This window comes from Cetorhinus maximus, chromosome 2, assembly GCF_964194155.1.
Source record: "Cetorhinus maximus chromosome 2, sCetMax3.hap1.1, whole genome shotgun sequence".
Classification (NCBI taxonomy): Eukaryota; Metazoa; Chordata; class Chondrichthyes; order Lamniformes; family Cetorhinidae; genus Cetorhinus; species Cetorhinus maximus.
The window spans coordinates 5,941,307-5,962,073 of NC_135880.1; the positions used below are offsets into that span (position 1 = coordinate 5,941,307).

Below are 20,767 nucleotides of genomic sequence, written 5' to 3' on the forward strand. Positions count from 1 at the left end.
CAAGACCAGGCAAACTAAGGACTGCCGACATCCTTATTCTTAGCTGAGCTCTTTATATCTCTCCAGTTGGTGCTGGTTCAAATGCGAGGGAGAGTGGGGGTACAGAGAGAGCAGGGCAGTTTCCTATATATGAACAAGGAGCAGGAGTAGGCCATTCAGCCCTTCGAGCCTGCTCTGCCGTTTAATAAGATCATGGCTGATCTGATGGTAACCTGAAATCTGCATCCCACCTACCCCCAATAACCTATCACCCCCTTGTTTACCAAGAATCTATCCACCTCTGCCTTAAAAATATTCAAAGATTCTGCTTCCACCGCCTTTTCAGGAAGAGAGTTCCAAAGACTCATGACCCTCTGAGTGAAAAAATTTCATCTGATCTCTGTTTTAAATGGGAGACCCCTTATTTTTAAACAGTGACCCCCTAGTTCTAGATTCTTCCACAAGAGGAAACATCCTCTCCACATCCACCCTGTCAAGACTCCTCAAGATCTTATGTTTCAATCAAGTTACTCTTCTAAACTCCAGCAGATACAAGCCAAGTCTGTCCAATCTTTCCTCATAAGACAACCTACCCATTCCACGTAAACCTTCTCTGAACTGCTTCCAATGCATTTACATCCTTCCTTAAATAAAGGGACCAATACTGTAAACAGTACTCCAAATGTGGTCTCACTAGTGCCCTGTGCAACTGAAGCATAACCTCCCTACTTTTGCATTCAATTCCTCTCGCATTAAATGATAACATTCTACTAGCTTTCCTAATTACTTACTGTACCTGCATACTAACCTTTTGTGATTCATGCACTAGGACACCCAGATCCCTCTGCACCTCAGAGCTCTGCAATCTCTCACCATTTGGATAATATGCTTCTCTTTCATTCTTCCTACCAAAATGAATAATTTCACATTTTCCCACATTATACTACCTGTACCGTACACAGTATTGGAAAGAGTATTGAAACCTGAAGAGAATGCTTTCCTCTAATATATGGACCCTTGGGGGAGGGGGGCTGGATTTTCTTTGCTGCAGGAGAGGGGATGTTTCTGTACAGTACAGAACTCAAACGGTGGGTTTGGAGCAGGCAACAGGGGAGGGTTCATGGAGAAATTCCCTCAGTTCTTGCACAGGATCAGTTTCTTGCTCATACCCTCTATTAAAATTCTCATAAATGATTAAAATGGCATCTGTACCACACACTTCAACAAAAATATAAACTGTAGCCAAATAATTACTGTCAGTGAAACTAGCATATGACATTCCTTTACAATAAATGAGTTAACATGCACAAAAGGAGCAAAATCCTGTTCACCAACAGGAATGCTAAGACTTCAACAATTTGAGGACAATACACTTCACACATTTTAGAGCTACAAATCAGAATATGTACATTGAAATGGCTCAGTCCTTCTCTCTCCACTCAGAGGAATGTGTATATTATGTGTGGAGGTGTGTACACACAACTGGATGTAGGCATGTGTGCGCATATATGTGTGTGCACTCGTGAAGTATTGGCATGTAGAGGTCAGTAATGTGGTATGTGTTCTTTTAATATTCGGTACCAGTTTCTACAAAATAGACTTTATTGTATCAGTACTCCAGCTGCCTGATATTAAACAGCAGACAGTTGAGGAAACAATGCCTTTGCCTCGCTGCCATCCTCACAGCTTGCAATGGAAACTGTAATCGATTCCTAATTCTTAACAGTGAAGCAGTGGCCTAATAGCTCTCTTCACATCCAGTGCAGGTGTAACAGGAGGGGCCACAGGTATGCCAAGCTCTTGACTCTGGCTGGAGGTGCAGAAGCTGCATTTTCCTCTTTTTTCCCTCCCTGTCCAGCTGAAGAAAAGGGTAAAAACATTGCAGACAGTTCTTCATTTGAGATTTAGAATATAGATGGATCCCAGCGATTGCTTTGTACCAGGTTGATTAAACAAGCTGACAATCAAATGTACTTCTTGCAGCAAAGTTCAAATCTGAGTGAATGAGCATAGCAAAGGCCCTATGTATAGATCACAGGGGTAACAACCCCCTTTCTCTGTAACCACCGCTGTTTTACACAGAGCGCTATAGAATGCTGAATGACTCCTTGGTGTGGCATTCCCAGCGATTCCCCACACACTGCTACTGGAATCTCACTACTTCCAAGTCAATATGTTGACACGAATGTTTACATTAGCTGCTGTCCCACGATCTTCCAGTTTGCTTTCTCCTCTTCCCTCTCCATTAGCTCTTTAAAAGCTTCCCTCAGCCCCCACAAAAAAAGATGAAGGTTGAGGCTTATTCCTTTGAGGCAGGGGAGCTGAATGAGCAGTTCCGTACAGCAGCCTGCTCTCGGACTGTAAGCATAGGCCGCACAATTCACCCACTGGCTTGTTTGTATTTGTTCGTCTTACCTAAAGAATATCTAACAGAGGCACACAGACAATCCTAACAACGAGCTCATGCTAAGTTATACCGCATTATCACAACACTTCAAAGCAATTCACTGTACTTGAAGAATTTGGTTTCGATAAAGCACAACACAGATAGAATTAAGGTAATTACATCTTCTGATATACTGGCTCATTCAGCAAAACGTTCATAGTGTGTTCAAGTTCTTGCCCACTCAGTTAAAGCAGGGAGTGATGCAAACCACTGCAAAACAGAACATGTATATAGAAATGGCTCTGTCCCTCCCCTCTGCACAGAGACTGTGCCCCTGTGTATGTTATCTCCCCTGCTGAAGGTTTTATTTAAGCCATATATGTGAGTTGGCTGGGCTGCCTGAGAAGTAGGGGTGTGGGGTTCAGCTACCTGGGGAAGGGTTCAGCTGCCCAGGGAGGAGGGGTGAGACAAAAGCAAAATACTGCAGATGCTGGAAATCTAAAGTACAAATGTGATGGAAAAACTCAGCAGATCTGGTGGTATCCATGGAGATATAAACAGAGTTAACACTAAGTGCAATAAGACTCTACTTCGGGGTCTCGGCTGTCTGGGGAAGTGGTGGGGGTGGGTGAGAGCTTCAGCTACCTGAGTCTTGGGCTGGTGAGCTGTGAGGTAATGAGCTACAGGGAGCTCAGCCCAATTCTTATCACTGCTTCTCGTTGGTCAACACACTAAATCAATTCTGAACCAAACAACAGGATAATTAAGGCAGACCTGTTGTTAAAGATCTGCAAGGTGGCCAGAGCTGTAATGAGGCAGAGGCTTCTCCTGTCAAAGTCAAGACTAATGTCACAGGCACACAAGTCTGAAATGGAACAACTTTCCCTATCAGCCTCACTCCCGACAGACTCCGCACAATCTCATGAATCTCCCACAGGTGGTGAAACAGGATTATCTCTGAACCCTCAGACAAAAATCCTTTATGGCCCCAGCCAACAGTTACTGAGCATCAAGTAGCTGATTCCACAGACAGAACCATTTTACATACCTGCATCAAATCGACCCAAGATCCCTTAAAGTACTCAATGTCACATTTTATAATAATAGTGTTATCATAGTTGTCAGCTGCCCCTCCATTCTTTTCAGCTGCTAAATAGTGTAACTGCAACCCGAGATAACAGTCCAACAGAGAGCCATGGAGTAGGCCATTCATCTCCTCAAGACTGCTCTGGCAACAGCATATAGAGTGGGAGGCAGCAGAGATCAGATTCCATTCTCCTCAGGGCTGTGGCTCAGTCTGGTTTACTAGAGCTACAAACACTGTCCTAATTAGAAGCTTTCTTCCATCTGCTTTGAGCCCCTGAACTTTGAGAAGAGGTTAATATATTAAAGACAAAATAAGCTCCTTTCCCCTCCTGAAAGTCCGAATCAAGCAGGCTGCCCCACTCAGAGTTGCTGTGGCGTTAGTGTTCTACGTGGCAGGAGATTTTGAGAAAAATGAGACACATATTAATGGGAAAGATCTTGATCCAGGTCTCTCTATATCCAAACCTACCATTTCCCCCCCCCCACCATGTCTCTCCTCAGCTGTTGTTGGAATCTGAGGACATTCTGGAATTCTGGAAGAAGGGGAGGGACCACATTTTGACACTGGGTCTGAAGCTGTGGTCCTCTCCCAATATCTTCTCCGGAATCAGGAACGCTTGAGAATTGATAGAGGTTGGGCTGCCAACGGATTCAGTCTCGGGTGGTGGAAAATCTCCAGAATCTAGGCTCCAGGATTGGCGGTGAGCTTGGGGCTGATAGCCATTGGCGTGTAGCATTAACTGCTGTACCTCAGTCTGCTCCTTGTCTGGTGCAGAATTGGTGGCCCTGTGGATCTGAGGTTGATAGCCTGATTTGACAATCACTTCTGTTGTGCCCTCCATTGAACCGTCCCCTGATGCCTCTTGTTGCTGATACCCAGGATCCCGTATACTAGTATACGTTACTTCACTGGCATAGACAGATGGCAAAGCCACTGCCTCAAATGCTGGGTTAGTCTTCCCCGAGAACTCAGCAGACATGCGGCACGGACTGTAGGATAAGACACCTTGATTCTGGTTCTCGGTATCAGAGGTATCCTCAGGAACAACTTCACCCTTCTTGGTCTCCTCAACCTCCTTCTCAGTCTCCACTGCAATCTGCTTCTCTTCAACAACCTGGACCTCGTTGGGAGTACAATCCTTTGGCTCCAGAGTTTTGCATGAGTTGACCCCCTAAAAAGATGAAGAAAATTGAATTTTCTAGTTTTAGATATTTGTATCTGGTCACAGGTATCAAAGGTGCTGAAACTCACCCCACCCCGTGTATCAGTCTGAAAATCTAGTTGCACAGAAACTTGCATAGTCGGAGTTTCCCTATAGCTCAATATGGAACATCCATGTTCTCTTCCCGCAGGGTATAAACTACTTCCCTGAGTCCAGGCAGCTTGCCACAGGTTGGCACAGCCAAAACTCAGAAAGCCTAACCCAACTGTGCACAGGAATAAGGACAAAAGACAAGTAACACACCAGCGCCCAGCAGTGGTGAGCTTCCAGTCCATGTTTGCCCAGCCAGCACCCTACCCATCTGAGATTCAATTTGAAGGCAGGTGGGAAGAATCACAGTCCCAAAGCAAAGTTCTGATCAATAAGCCAGTCTGGGGTGAGTACCTAGTAGAGTTGATGAGGGGGAGCCAGTGGATGTGGTTTATTCGGACTTTCAGAAGACTTTCGACAAAGTCCCACATAAGAGACTGGTGTCTAAAATTAAAGCACATGGGATTGGGGGTAGTGTATTGAGATGGATAGAAAACTGGTTGGCAGACTGGAAACAAAGAGTAGGAATAAACGGGTCTTTTTACAAATGGCAGGCAGTGATTAGTGGGGTACCGCAGGGTTCAGTGCTGGGACCCCAGTTATTCACAATATATATTAATGATTTAGATGAGGGAATTAAACGTAATATCTCCAAATTTGCAGATGACACAAAGCTGGGTGGGAAGGTGAGCTGTGAGGAGGATGCAGAGATGCTTCAGTGTGATTTGGACAAGCTGAGTGAGTGGGCAAATGCATGGCAGATGCAGTATAATGTGGATAAATGTGAGGTTATCCATTTTGGTAGCAAAAACAGGATGGCAGATTATTATCTGAATGGCTATAAATTGAGAGAGGGAAATGTGCAACGAGACCTGGGTGCCCTTGTACACCAGTCGCTGAAGGTAAGTAGGTGCAGCAGGCAGTAAAGAAGGCAAATGGTATGTTGGCCTTCATAGCCAGAGGATTCGAGTAAAGGAACAGGAATGTCTTGCTGCAATTGTACAGGGCCTTGGTGAGACCACACCTGGAATATTGTGTGCAGTTTTGGTTTCCTTATCTGAGGAAGCATGTACTTGCTATAGAGGGAGTGCAGCAAAGTTTTACCTGACTGATTCCTGGGATGGCGGGACTGACATATGAGGAGAGATTGAGTCGATTAGGATTATATTCGCTGGAGTTCAGAAGAATGAGAGGGGGATCTCATAGAAACCTATAAAATTCTAACAGGACTAGACAGGGTAGATGCAGGAAGGATGTTCCCGATGGTGGGGGAGTCCAGAACCAGGGGTCATAGTCTGAGGATATGGAGTAGGACTGAGATGAGGAGAAATTTCTTCACCCAGAGAGTGAGCCTGTGGAATTCACTACCACAGAAAGTAGTTGAGACCAAAACATTGTATGTTTTCAAGAAGGAGTTAGATATAGCGCTTGGGGTGAAAGGGATCAAAGGGTATGGAGAGAAAGCGGGAGCAGGCTATTGAGTTGGATGATCATAATGAATGGTGGAGCAGGCTCGAAGGGCCGAATGGCCTACTCATGCTCCTAGTTTCTATGTTCCTTTTTTTTACCCATCTGGTTCAGCCCCACATTAAATCTTAGGCAAGGGGCATTCAGCCTCCTGAACCAAAATGGCTGGGGATGAGTCCCCAGATAGTGTAAAATTGAGAGAAGGTATCCTACCCGTGCTGATCTAGCCCTTTCCTTATACACAGCCATTCAAAAACACACTTGGACAGACACACATAAACAAGCATGCCTACAGACACAAGTACATGTATACATACTTTCACATACAAATTCACAAGTTGTTCCTTGTGCAACTTTAAGCTTTAATGACTTTGGATGCCCAGATGATAGAAGCAAACTGTAAATGGCTTATGAAAGCATCATTCATAAAGTTCTTTTCAAGTTAATGCTGTTAATGATGCTGAAATTGATTTATAATGTCGACAGTAGAAGAAAAGGATGATTGTTGGAAAATCAGTTTGAACAGTGCATCTGTAAGGATGAAGGTACAGGAACATAGGAATTAGGAGCTTGAGTAGGCCATTCAGCCCCTCAAGCCCAATCCACCATCATGGCTGATTTTCTCCCTCAACACCATTTTCCCACACTATCCCCATATCCTTTGATGCCTTTAATATCTAAAAATCTATCTATCCCTGTCTTGAACATAATGTTTGAGCCACCACAACCCTCTGGGGTGAAAAATTCCAAAGATTCACCACCCTCCGAATGAAGAACTTTCTCCTCATCTCAGTCTTAAATGGCCTGCCCCTTATTCTGATACCGTGTCCCCTGGGTGTTTACTGCGCCCCACCCCCCGCCCCCCCCACCAAAAGCCAGGGGAAACTTCCTTCCTGCATTCACCCTGTCGAGCCCTGTAAGAATTTTGTACGCTTCAATGAAATCACCTCTCATTCTTCTAAATTTGAGAGAGTTAGGCCTAGACTCCTCAATTTCTCCTCATAGGACAATCCCACCACCCCAGTGATCAGTCTGGTGAACCTTCATTGCATTCCCTCTATGGCAAGTATATTTTTCTTTAGGTAAGGGAACCAAAACTGTACACAATACTCCAGGTGCAGTCTCACCAAGGCTCGACACAATTGCAGTAAGGCATGTATATTCCTGTACAAATCCTCTTGCAAAATGTGCCATTTGCTTTCCTAATTGCTTGTCACACTTGCAAGCTAGCTTTTAGTTTCTCATTAACTAGGACACCCATTCCAGAAGCAAAGGAGTTTTGGAAGGTGACCACCAACGCATCCACCATCTCTACAGCCACTTCTTTCAACACTCTGGAATGTCTATCATCAGGTCCACGGGATTTATCAACTCTCAGCCCCATTAATTTCTCCGGTATTACCTTTTTGCTAATACTAATGTTGAAACCTAGAAATTTGAATTGTATTGTGCTAAAACTTAATGAATTATGGGTTTTTTTTATTCGTCCTTAGAATTTGAGCATCAGTGACTAGGCCTGCATTCATTGCCCATCTTCAAGTGCCCTCCAGGTGGTGGTGGAGAGAGGCCTTCTTGTGTAGAAGATACAGAGGGCTAGGAACTCCAGAACTGCTTTCAAGAGCAGTCTTTTTTAGACAGTATGTGGCAAACCCAACAAGAGGGAGTGGGCAGAGGGGCAATTCTGGGGAATGGAGCTGTACAGGTGGAAGGTGCATCAGTGGGACAGCATTTTTGTGGTAATGATCATAATTGATCAGGGCAGCAGATAGATGGGAACACCACCACCTGGAAGTTCCCCTCCAAGCCACTCACCATCCTGACTTGGAAATATATCACCGTTCCTTGGGGGTCACCGTTTGCTGGGTCAAAATCCTGGAACTCCCTCCCTAACAGCACTGTGGGTGTACCTACACCACAGGGACTGCAGCGGCTCAAGAAGGCAGCTCACCACCACCTTCTCATGGGCAGTTAAGAATGGGCAATAAATGCTGGTCTAGCCAGCAATGTCCACATCCTATGAGTGATCAACTGAATCATAATTCAGTTAGATTTGGTATAGTTCTAGAAAAGGACAAAGATAAAATAGCAGTAAAGGTTCTAAATTGAGGGAAGGTCAATTTTACCAGGCTAAGAAGCGATTTAGCAAAAGTGGACTGGAAACAACCATTCAAAGGTAAATCAGTGTCAGCGTTCAAGAAGGACAGTCAAAAGGTTCCAGGTAAACAGAGAGAAAGAGTAGGGCAACCAAATCACAAGCCCCCTTGATGACAACTGCATAAAAGGAAAGATGGGGCAAAAAAGAGTGTCTGTCACACTCCAAGGACATAGGGGTGAAATTAAAAGGGAAATTAGAAAACTAAAGGCATGAAAAAATACTGGATTTTCCTTGATTTTACTTGCCAAAGGTGTTTTATAAGTGCGTACAAGCAATAAGAAAACTGAAGAAAAAATAGGGACTATTAGGACCAGAAGAGCAACCAACGAGTGGAGGCAGAGGATGTGGGAAAGGTTCTTACTGTATATTTTGCAGCATCTTCGCAAAAGAGGGGGCCGATGATAACATCGTAGTTGAGGAAAATGAGCGCAAAGTGTTGGATGGGATAAACATTGCAAAAGAGAGGAAGTATTAAAGGGTTTGGCATCTTTAAAAGTAGATAAATCACCTGACCTGGGTTAACTATGCCCTATGTTGTTAACAGAAGCAAGGGAGGAACTTGCAGAAAGCTCTGACCATCATTTTTCAACCCTTCCTGGCTACAGGAGTGGTGCAGTGCCAACAATTTTTTAAAAATTCCCTCATGGGATGTGGGCGTCGCTGGCTAGGCCAGCATTTATTGCCCACCCCTAATTGCCCTTGAGAAGGTGGTGGTGAGCTGCCTTCTTGAACCGCTGCAGTCCATGTGGCGTAGGTACACCCACAGTGCTGTTAGGGAGGGAGTTCAAGGATTTTGACCCAGTGAAAGTGAAAGAACGTTGATATATTTCCCAGTCAGGATGGTGTATGGCTTGGAGGGGAACTTCCAGGTGGTGGTGTTCCCATGTATCTGCTGCTCTTGTCCTTCTAGATGCAGAGGTTGTGGGTTTGGAAGGTGCTGCCTAACACTATACCATTGCTTAAAAAAGGAAGGGAAAATACGGGTATTTATATGCAAGTTAGTTCAACTTTGGCAAATTATTGGAGTCAATTCTGAGGGACAGTATAAACCTTCATTTAGAAAGACATTGATTAATCAAAGAAGGTCAACAGGGATTTCTTAAGGGAACGTTATGTTCGACTAACTGATTGACAGTGAGGAAAGTTTCAGGCTGCACATAGATGGCCTGATCAATTGGGCAGTAAAGTAGAAAATTGAACCCAATCCAGAAAGTGTGAGGGAATGATTTTGGGAGGTGCAACAAAGCAAGGGAATACTGAGTAAATGGGGAGGTACTGAGTAGTGTGGAGAAACAGAGGGATCTTGGAGAATATGTCTACAGTTTCTGAAAGGTAGTCGGCAGTTCCAAGATTTTGACCCAGCGACATTGAAGAACGGTGATATAGTTCCAAGCCAGGATGATGTGAGACTTGGAGGGGAACTTGCAGGTGGTGGGGTTCCCAAGCATCTGCTGCCCTTGTCTTTTTAGATGGTAGAGTTACAGGTTTAAAAGATGCTGTCTGAGGAGCCTTGGTGAGTTGCGGCAGTGTATCTTGTAGATGGTACACACTGCTGTCACTGTGCATCACTGGTGGAGGGAGTGAATTTTTTATTCGTTAATGGGATGTGGGCATTGCTCATTGCTGGCTAAGCCTGCACATATTGCCCATCCCTAATTGCCCTTGTTCAGAGGGCATTTAAGAGTCAACCACACGCTGTGCATCTGGAGTCACATGTTGGCCAGACCAGGCGAGGACAGCAGATTTCCTTCCCTAAAGGACATCAGTGAACCAGATGGGTTTTTTACCCAGTACGTAGAAAGCTCAACAAGGAAGGGGGCAGTTCTGGACCTAATATTCGGAAATGAGCCCACGCAGGTGGAAGGCTTTTCAGTAAGGGAGCATTTTGGAGATAGTGACCATAACTCAGTTGATTTAGGATAGTTATGGAAAAGGATAAGGTTGGGCCAGGAATAAAAGTTCTAAACTGGGGAAAGGCTAATTTTACTAAGATGAGATGCAAGTTGGCCCAAGTGGACTGGGAGTAGCTACTTGCAGATGAAACTGTGACTGAGCAGTGGGAGGTATTCAAGGAGGAAATAGCGAGAGTACAGGGCAAATATGTTCCCGTAAAGACAAAGTGGGGACCAACTCCAGAGAGCCCTGGATGTGAAGGGACATGAAGGTTAGGATTAAGAAAAGAGAAGCTTATGGCAGATACCGAGGGCTCATTACGGCAGAGTCCTTAGAGGAGTATAAAAAGTGCAGGGGGGAAACTTAAAAAGGAAATTAGGAAAGCTAAGAGTGCATTAGAAAGCATTGGTGGGTAGATTAAAGGAAAACCCAAAGGGGTTTTTAAATATATAAAGAGCAAGAGAATAACTAAGGAAAGAGTAGGGCCAATTAGGGACCACGGAGCTAATCTGTGCGTGGACCCGGAAGTCGTAGGTATAGTCCTCAATGAATACTTTGCGTCGGTCTTCACAATGGAAAAGGATGACGCAGATATAGTCATCAGGATGCAGGACTATGAAATATTAGAAGGAATTAAGAGAGAGAGGAGGTGGTGCTAGCAGATTTAGTGGCCTTAAAAGTGGATAAATCTGCAGGCCCGGATGAGAAGTATCCCAAGCTGTTGAGGGAGGCAAGCGAAGAGATTTAAGGGGCCCTGGAAGGAATTTTCAAATCCTCTCTGCCCATAGGTGAGGTGCCAGACGGTTGGAGGACTGCTAACGTTGTCCCATTATTAAAAAAGGGAGGAAAAGATAGACCAGGAAATTACAGGCCAGTCAGTCTAACCTCGGTGGTGGGGAAGTTACTAGAAAGAATTCTGAGGGACAGAATACATCTGCACTTGGAGAAACACGGATTAATCAGGGATAGTCAGCATGGATTTGTTAAGGGAAGGTCGTGTTTGACAAATTTGATCGAATTTTTTGAGGTGGTAACCAGGAGTGTTGATGAGGGTAATGCATTTGATGTGGTCTACATGGACTTTAGCAAGGCTTTTGATAAGGGCCCTCATTACAGACTGATCAAGAAAGTAAGAGCCCATAGGATCCAAGGCAAAGCAGCACGTTCGATCCAAAATTGGCCGAGAGGCAGGAAGCAGAGGGTGATGGCAGAGGGATGTTTCTGTGACTAGAAGTCTGTTCCCAGTGGGGTTCCGCAGGGCTCGCTGCTGGGGCCCTTGCTGTTTGTGGCGTACATAAATAATTTCGACTTAAATGTAGGGGTTATATTCAAGAGGTTCACGGATGGCACAAAAATTGGTAGGGTGAGGAGGATAGCCGTAAACTGCAGGAGGATATCAATGGACTGGTCAGGTGGGCAGGGCAGTGGCAAATGAAATTCAACCCGGAAAAGTGTGAGGTAATGCACTTGGGGAGGGCTAACAAGGCAAGGGATTATACTATGAATACCTTGGTGTACATATCCATAGATCCGTGAAGGTAGCAGGGCAGGTAGATAAGGTGGTTAAGAAGGCATATGGGATGTTTGTCTTCATTAGCCGAGGCATAGAATACAAGAGCAGGGAGGTTATGCCGGAACTGTATAAAACGCTGGTTAGGCCACAGCTGGAGTACTGCGTGCAGTACTGGTCACCACATTAGAGGAAGGATGTGATTGTACTGGAGAGGGTGCAGAGGAGATTTACCAGGATGCTGCCTGGGCTGGAGGGTCTGAGCTATGAGGAAAGATTGGGTAGGCTGGGGTTGTTTTCCTTGGAGCAACAAAGGTTGAGAGGGGACCTGATAGAGATGTATAAAATTATGAGGGGCATAGACATTTTCCATTAACAGAGGGGTCAATAACCAGGGGGCATAGATTTAAGGTAAGAGGCAGAAGGCTAAGAGAGGAGTCGAGGAGAAATTTTTTCACCCAGAGGGTGGTGGGAGTCTGGAACTCACTGCCTGAAAGGGTGGTTGAGTAAGAAACTCCTGTAACATTTAAGAAGTATTTAGATATTCACTTGCGTTGCTACAACCTCCAGGGCTATGGGCCAAGCGCTGGAAAATGGAATTATATTAGTCAGATCTTTGTTGACTGGCATGGACCGAATGGCCTCCTTCTGTGCTGTAGACGCCTATGAGTCTGAGATTTCCTTCCCTAAGGGACATTAGTGAACCAGATGGGTTTTTATGACAATCGAAAATGGTTTGTTTCATGGTCATCATTAGACTTCTAATTCTCGATTTTTATTGATTTCAAATTCCACCATCTGCCATGGAGAGATTCGAACCCAGGTCCCCAGAGCTTTATCCAGGATCTCTGGGATACTAGTACAGTGATATTAGCATTATGTAGGGTGCTGATCAAGCAGGCTGCTCTGTCCTGGATGGTGTTGAGCTTTCAGAGTGTTATAGGAGCTGCACTCATTCAGGTAACTGGAGAGTATTCCATCACACTCCTGCTGTTTTTTTTTATCAACAGTCACAGATTGCAACTCTTTCGAGTACAATCACAGTTCTTGGTTTCCGGGAGTGGGACATGAACCCACAACCCTCTGATGGTGGACATGCTTTGGGGAGTCAGGTGAGTTACTCTCTGCAGAATTCCAAGCCTCTGACCTGCAGTTTAAGGCTTGCTTCTATCATGTGTACAAAGTTACTGAAGTTTAATGTTACATAAAGATTTTATAAGCATGTGGCATGTACCCACATGTATAAAATTATACACGCGTGCATACACACCTCTAGACAGTTGCACATGTTTACAGATATAAACATACATTCCTACGTATACACACATGCACACAATATGTTCCTTTCACCCAGTGTTTAGTTGGAATATACCTGAAGGAAGTTTCCATCCTGAAGAACTTTGCTGTTATTTGGATCAGGAATATCAGGGTAAAACGTCTCTTTGATCCTGAAAAAGGGAAGAAGGAAACAGTCAGTCATTCAGTGTAAACTCTCCGGTGCCTGCTGCTCCCAGCCAGATCAGGAACTGAGCATTGTGCTGGGAATCACATGCCCCCAGTTTATGTTCCTAACACACAACCCCAGCCCAGTATCTGCAGAGAGCTTTAAATATGTTGTAAAATCGCTGGTTCGTTTCATTAAGAGCTTGCTCCAATACCATAACAGGTGCAGGTCCCATTCTCAGTGTGACTTCAGCCAGGACACCGATATTGGTCTAGGCACAGGTCTAGTGAAAGAAACCTCAGCCGGAAATTTCAGGAAGGATAGAAAAGTGAACAGGCTTTGGAAATCAGGTAATGGTGAGGTGCCAGTAAGCTGAGGGAAGTGAAAACTGAGGGAAGGGTGGAGTTTCAGGGAGGCTCTGGGAAAGATTGAGAGCAGAGTAAAAGGTGAAAAGACAAGTCTTAGATTTTTTTCTTACAGGGCAGCAGGAAGATTAAAATGATTAAAATTAGCAGCTTGTTTAAAAAGGCTGATCATTGAAAAGAGACTTACCATTCTTGCTTTCGGTAACAGAAGATACTGAGAATGACTCCCAGTGTTATAATTCCCACTAGGGGCAGGGTAATCCCAAGGATCACTGCAGTGGCTGATTGGGGGAGAAAAACAAACATTAGAAAGCTAACAGATATATTACTCACTACAGGGACTTGGAGGGGGGGAGGAGTTGTGCCTTAATGTGAGGTCAATAGGTGAGATGAGGGAGATGAAGTTCTGTATGATGTACATCATACAGAAGGACTGACTGGCTGTTATAATAGTGTATAATCTAACCTGAACCTCCCACCTCCTTTATGCTAACTTTCACTAGCCTACCCTGACTAAAGACTATTCTGTGATTAACAAATACAAAAGAACAAAATAATATTTATAAAAATCACTAGCACTCAAATCTTCAATTAAAGCATTTTTATACAACGCCAGTATGATGCCTTTGAGGAGGTTTGGGGGGTCGGGGGGGTTGTGTGGCAATATGGGGTTAGGGAGACAGTGGTATTGTGGTAATGTCACTGGGCTGGTAGTCCAGAGACCCAGGTTAATGCTCTGCCAACATGGGTTCAAATCCCACCACACAGTTGGTGGAATTTTCATGCAATTAACAATTCTGGAATTGAAAACTAGTTTCACATTCACCATTACAGAGACTATCATCGACTGCCATTAAAAACCCATCTGGTTCACTAATGTCCTTTAGGGAAGAAAATCTGTCGTCCTTACCTGTCTTACAGTAATGCAGTTGGCTCTTAACTGCCCTCTGAAGCCAAGCAAGCCACTCAGTTCAAGGATAGTTAGGGATAGTCAACAAATGCTGGTCTTGGAAGTGACACCCAGACCCCAGGAAGAAATAAAAACTAAGCACTTAGCAGCCAATGAATGTTATGTGGGAAAATTGCAATAAAATTTCAACGCACGATGCAGAGAGATGTGGTAGATACTGTGCAATTGCAAATCTCTCTTTCGTCACTTTAGTAGTTAACAGAACACATTGGCCGGAGGGAATTAGAATGTTGGTCTGGAACGATTTCACTTCAAACACTCGAGTCTCAGAACAATATGCCATATCCCAATGTCCCAAACATACAAAGCCAGATGGCCCAGAAAATGAGCACTAATTTTTTTAATTCATTTATGGCATGTGGGTTTCACTGGCTGGGCCAGCATTTATTGCCACCCCTAATTGCCCTTGAGAAGGTGGTGGTGAGCTGCCTTTTTGAACCATTGCAGTCCTTGCAGTGTAGGTACACCCACAGTGCTGTTAGGGAGGGAGTTCCAGGATTTTGACTCAGCGGCAGTGAAGGAACGGTGATATATTTCCAAGTCAGGATGGTGTGTGGCTTGAAGGGGAGCTTCTAGGTAGTGGTCCTTCTAGATGGTAGTGGTCGTGGGTATGCTGTTTAAGCACAAGGTGCTGTTTAAGGAGTGTTGGTGAGTTTCTGCAGTGCATCTTGTACATGGTGCACACTGTTGCCACTGTTCATCGGCAGTGGAGGAAGTGAATGTTTGTGGATGGGGTGCGAATCAAGTGGGCTGCTTTGTCCAAGCTTCTTGAGTGTTGTGGGAGCTGTACTCAACCAGGCAAGTGGAAGGTATTCCATCACAATCCTCACTTGCGCCTTGTAGATGGAGGAGAGGCTCTGGGGAGTCAGGTGGTGAGTTATTTGCCACAGGATTAATAGCCTCAGACCTGCTCTTGTAGCCACCGTATACATATGGCTAGTCCAGTTCAGTTTATGGTCAATGGTAACTCCCAGGATGTTGATTGTGGGGGATTCAGTGATGGTAATGCCATTGAAAGTCAAGGGGCGATGGTTAGATGCTCTTTTGTTGTAGATGGTCATTCCCTGTCACTTGTGTGGCATGAATGTTATTTGCCACTTTGCAGCCCAAGCCTGGATGTTGCCCAGGTCTTGCTGCATTTGGACATGGTTTGTTTCAGTATCTGAGGAGTCGCGAACGGTGTAGAACATTGTGCAATCATCAGTGAACATCTCCACTTCTGACCTTGTGATGGAAGGAAGGTCATTGATGAAGCAGCTGAAGATGGTTGGGCCGAGGACACTACCCTGAGGAACTCCTGCAGTGATGTCCTGGAACTGAGATGACTGACCTCCAACAACCACAACCATCTTCTTTTGTGCTAGGTAAGACTCCAAACAGTGGAGAGTTTTCCCCCTGATTCTGATTGATTTCAGTTTTTCTAGGGCCCCTTGGTGCCACACTCGGTCAAATGCAGCCCTGATGTCAAGGGCAGTCACTCTCATCTCACCTCAGGAGCTCAGCTCTTTCGTCCATGGCTGTAATGAGTTCAGGAGCTGAGTGGGCCTGGTGGAACCCAAACTGGGCATCAGTGAGCAGGTTATTGTTAAGCAAGTGCTGCTTGATAGCACTGTTGATGATCCCTTCCATTACTTTACTGATGAAGAGTAGATTGATGGGGCAGTAATTGGCCGGGTAAGATTTGTCCTGCTTTTTGTGTACAGGACATACCTGGGCAAATTTCCATATTGCCAGGTAGATGCCAGATGTTGTAGTTGTACTGGAACAGCTTGGTTAGGGGCACGGCAAGTTCTGGAGCACAAGTCTTCAGTACCATTGCTGGAATATTGTCAGGGCCCCATAGCCTTTGCAGTATCCAGTGCCTTCAGCCGTTTCTTGATATCATGTGGAGTGAAACGAATTGGCTGAAGACTGGCATCTGTGATGCTGGGGACCTCCGGAGGAGGTCGAGATGGATCATCCCCTCAGCATTCTCTCTGATGATTGTAGCAAATGCTTCAGCCTTAGCTTTTGCACTGATGTGCTGGGCTCCTCCATCATTGAAGATGGGGATATTTTTTGAGCCTCGTCCTCCAGTGAGTTGTTTAATTGTCCACCGCCATTCATGGCTGGATGTGGCAGGACTGCAGAGCTTAGATCTAATCTACTGCTCTGTCATGCCCATTGAACCAGGGTTGATCTGCTGGTTTGATGGTAATGGTAGAGTGGGGGATATGCCGGTCTATGAGGTTACAGATTATGGTTGAATCCAATTCTACTGCTGATGATGGCCCACAGTGTCTCATGGATGCCTAGTCTTGAGTTGCTAGACCTGTTTGAAATCTATCCCATTTAGCACGACAGTAGTGCCACACAACATGATGGAGGGTATCCTCAATGTGAAGGCAGGACTTCATCTCCACAATGACTGTGCAATGGTCACTCTTACTGATACTGTCATGGATAGATGCATCTGCAGCAGGCAGCTTGGTGAGGACGAGGTCAAGTATGTTTTTCCTTTTGTTGGTTCCCTCACCACCTGCCACAGACCAAGTCTGGCAACTATGTCCTTTAGGACTCGGCCAGCTCAGTCTGTGGTGGCGCTACCAAGCCACTCTTGGTGATGGGCATTGAAAGCTTCTACCAAGAGTACATTCTGCGCCCTTGCCACCCTCAGTGCTTCCTCCAAGTGGTGTTCAACATGGAGGAGCACTGATTCATCAGCTGAGGGAGGGCGGTACATGGTAATCAGCAGGACGTTCCCTTGCCCATGTTTGACCTGATGCCCTAAGACTTCATGGGGGCCAGAATCGATGTTGAGGACTCCCAGGGCAACTCTCTCCCAACTGTATACCACTGTGCCAACACCTCTGCTGGGTCTGTCCTGCCGATGGGACAGGACATACCCAGGGATGGTGATAGTAGTGTCTGGGTCATTATCTGTAAGGTATGATTCCGTGAGGATGATCATGTCAGGCTGTTGCTTGACTAGTCTGTGAGACAGCTCTCCCAATTTTGGCACAAGCCCCCAGATGTTAGTAAGGAGGACTTTGCAGGGTCGACAGGGCTGGGTTTGCCGCTGTCATTTCTGGTGCCTCGGCTGATGCCGGGTGGTCCATCCGGTTTCATTCCTTTTTATTGATTTTGAAGCTGTTTGATACAACTGAGTGACTTGCTTGGCCATTTCAGAGGGCATTTAAGGCTCAACCACATTGCTGTGGGCCTGGAGTCACATGTAGGCCAGATCAGGTAAGGATGGCAGATTTCCTTCCCTAAAGGACAGTAGTGAACCAGACGGGTTTTTATGACAAACGACAATCGTTTCATGGTCATCATTGCAATTTTAATTCCATATTATTTTATCGAATTCAAATTCCACCATCTGCTGCAGTGGGATTTGAACCCGGGTCCCCATAGCTTACCCCAAGTCTCTGGATTACCACATCACAACACATCTGAGATAACTTCTAATTCTTTAATATAACACAAACAGGCTGCTGTGGCATTTGGTGAATGCTCTGCACGGATGGACTTACGGCTATTTGGTGTAGTCACAGTGACGACTCTGTTGGGACTATCTCCTCCTCCAGTGTAGGCACTCAGTTCCACTCTATACGTCGTCCCAGGCTCAAGGCCTGTGATCTGAAACGTCCGTGCGTTGGAGCTGTTTATGATCTTTGGCGGTGAAATATCTATCACAAATGGAGAAAGCAGAAAATGAAGAGCACTCAGAGATGGTAGTGTGACATAAGATAATACAGTACAGGAGGCCATTCAGCTTATTGTGATTTTACTGGATTTTTAAAAGAGCTATCCCATTAGTCCCACTCAATGGTAGTTTCTCATTGCCCTGCAAATTTCTCTTCTTCCAGTATCTATCCAATTCCCTTTTGCAAGTTATGTTTGAATCTGCTTCCACCACCCTTTCAGGCAGTGAATTCTTGATCACAACAACTTGCTGCATAAAAAGTTTCTTCTCATCTCCCCTCCCACATCCCTCCCCAGGTTTTTTGCCAATCACATTAAATCTGTGTCCTCTGGTTACAGATCCTTCTGCCACTAGAAACAATTTCTCCCCTCTCCATTCTATCAAAACATGCCATGATTTTGAACACCTCCATCAAATCTCCATTTAACTTTCTCACTCATCAATATTTTAGTTCTTTTTTGCCTTTCCACTTTCTCAACATGGAGGAATGAAAACACTGGTTAACACTGAACCATACAGGCCAGACTGTCAAAACTTCAACTCCCAGCTCATGTCAGGTGCGACAGCAGCATTAAGCACAACCCTTTCCAAACCTCCAGGTCCACAAACTTCAACAGGACAAACGAACAAGTAAGAAATACAGGCGCAGATAGGGCCGATTTATGAAATGAATTGCCTAGGTTTGCACTGGGAGCACCACATTTACAAAGCAAGAAAAGACTGCGAAACTAAACGCCGTAGTAGTGATAAATTTCCCCTTCTCCACACTTCTTATTTTATCTAAGTTACTGGACCAGAAACTTCCATATCAGGCGATACTGAACAGGGGCCCGGCGGGAACGCATTTCAAAAGATCAACCTTTTGCGTATTTACCTATATTCTGCCTACGTGTTCCCATGGGCTTGACGGCTGCTGAATAATTGTTTAGTTTACTGTAATAAACCTTGAACCCCTTAATGAATCCTCGTTGCTTGACCAAAGGGATATCATTCCATTCGATTTGTACCCAATCTCCAGTGGTTTCCTTGATATCCAGTTTCGGAGCTTCTGACGGAGCTAAGGAGAGTAATCAAAGACCAGTGATTGTGTTAGGATCTCAATTAGAACTGTGGCCAGTTTAATCAACTACACACCTTGCAGTGTACTCTTCAGTAAACAATCAGAAAATGGTGGCATCAGGATTTCCACTGTATCATTTCAAAAGCTGAGCCGTCATTTCAGAGTTATGATTTTTTTTAAAGCTCATTTTATAGGGGTTTTTGATTACGTTTCTGCATCCGGTATTAATTTATCCTTCTTTGTCCGACTGGCCTCCACACCTGGGTGTCAAGAAAGCACGTGCCCAGTTTGCTCCCACTTCACAGCCAAGGCAGCTCACCTCCCCACTAAAACAGATCAGCTTCTCATGATCACATTGCTGTTTGTGGGGGTTTGCTGTCTGAAAATTGGCTACCGCGTTTTCTACTTTACAACAGTGACTACACGTAAGAAATATTTCAATTGACTGTGAAGCATCTTGAGATATCCTGAGGTCATGAAAGGTGCTATATAAATACAGGCCTCTCTTTTTTTTCCTGCCTCCAGGAGAGACCCAGTCCTGTTATCATGGAAGCATACCATAGAGCACAGGCCATTCGGCCCATTGTGTCTGTGCAGCTCTCTGAAAGAGTTTTCCAATTAATTCCACTACGGTGTTGTTTCCCAACAGCCCTGAAAGTTTTTCCTTTCCAAGTATTTATCCAATTTCCTTTTGAAAGTTGTCACCGAATCAGCTTCCAACATCCAACCAGACAGCTCATTCTTGATCATAACAACTCACTGTGTAAAATACGAGATTCACATCTCCATCTGGCTTTCTTGACGACTATCAGTGTCTTCTGGTTATTGAGTCTTCTGCCAGCAAAAACAGTTCCTTATATTCAATAAACTTAAGTTAATGCTAAAGCTGACATAAAATTGAACCATCTTCGCTAATTAAGCCATGATGGAAATAAACAGAAACAATTTCAAAGTATTGTGATTACAAGTGGTTTTCCAAACTTCCCCAGTCACTCCCCTGATCACTTGGGATAGATTCACTCTTCAGGGTTTATCATTTTGTTTACAAGTTGGCAATAATTTACTTGCCACGATCCATTATTTTGATTGCTGGCAGTTTGGGTGAGTAAGGGAGTGTTGATCTCTTCGTAAAAATCAAATTTTGTTTGTATTTAGCACTTAACTGAAATTTGCTGTCTAAATTTTAAATTTCCCAGCCTTAAGCAGGGTTTCAGGTCTGAACTGGAAGAGCAGCTGAAGTTAGCTAATTAAAGAAAGCAGCTTAAACCAGTCATTCTGTAACTGGGGTCTGCTACCTCCTTAGTTTCACAAGGAGAAATAAACAAGCATTTCAGTGCAATTTAGCACGGAGTGTGACTTTCAGCAGAGTGCTGGAGTTGGATGATTAAGGGATTTAAGTGAGATGGGGAAGCAGGTGCTCCTTTGCTTTTGTCTTTTCAAACTTGTTCACCTGCAGAAATTGGTTCTTGGCTACTATGGGGGTTTGGTGAGTATCTGGTAAGTTGTTAAGG

General features: G+C 44.7%; 1 protein-coding gene across 7 annotated transcripts in view; it reads right to left on the reverse strand.

The window, feature by feature from the left end:
* Positions 1-1,541: 1,541 nt before the first annotated feature.
* Positions 1,542-20,767, reverse strand: part of lifra (LIF receptor subunit alpha a) — a 208,977-nt gene continuing 189,751 nt past the window's right edge. For all 7 annotated transcript variants that reach the window (XM_078560383.1, XM_078560393.1, XM_078560374.1 and 4 more), the window contains 5 exons: positions 19,071-19,253; positions 18,024-18,179; positions 13,726-13,819; positions 13,102-13,177; positions 1,542-4,623 (listed from right to left, as the gene is read on the reverse strand). In XM_078560383.1, coding sequence (XP_078416509.1) covers positions 3,949-4,623; positions 13,102-13,177; positions 13,726-13,819; positions 18,024-18,179; positions 19,071-19,253 — 1,184 coding nt within the window. In that variant the 3' untranslated portion in view covers positions 1,542-3,948. The remainder of the gene's footprint in view (positions 4,624-13,101; positions 13,178-13,725; positions 13,820-18,023; positions 18,180-19,070; positions 19,254-20,767) is intronic.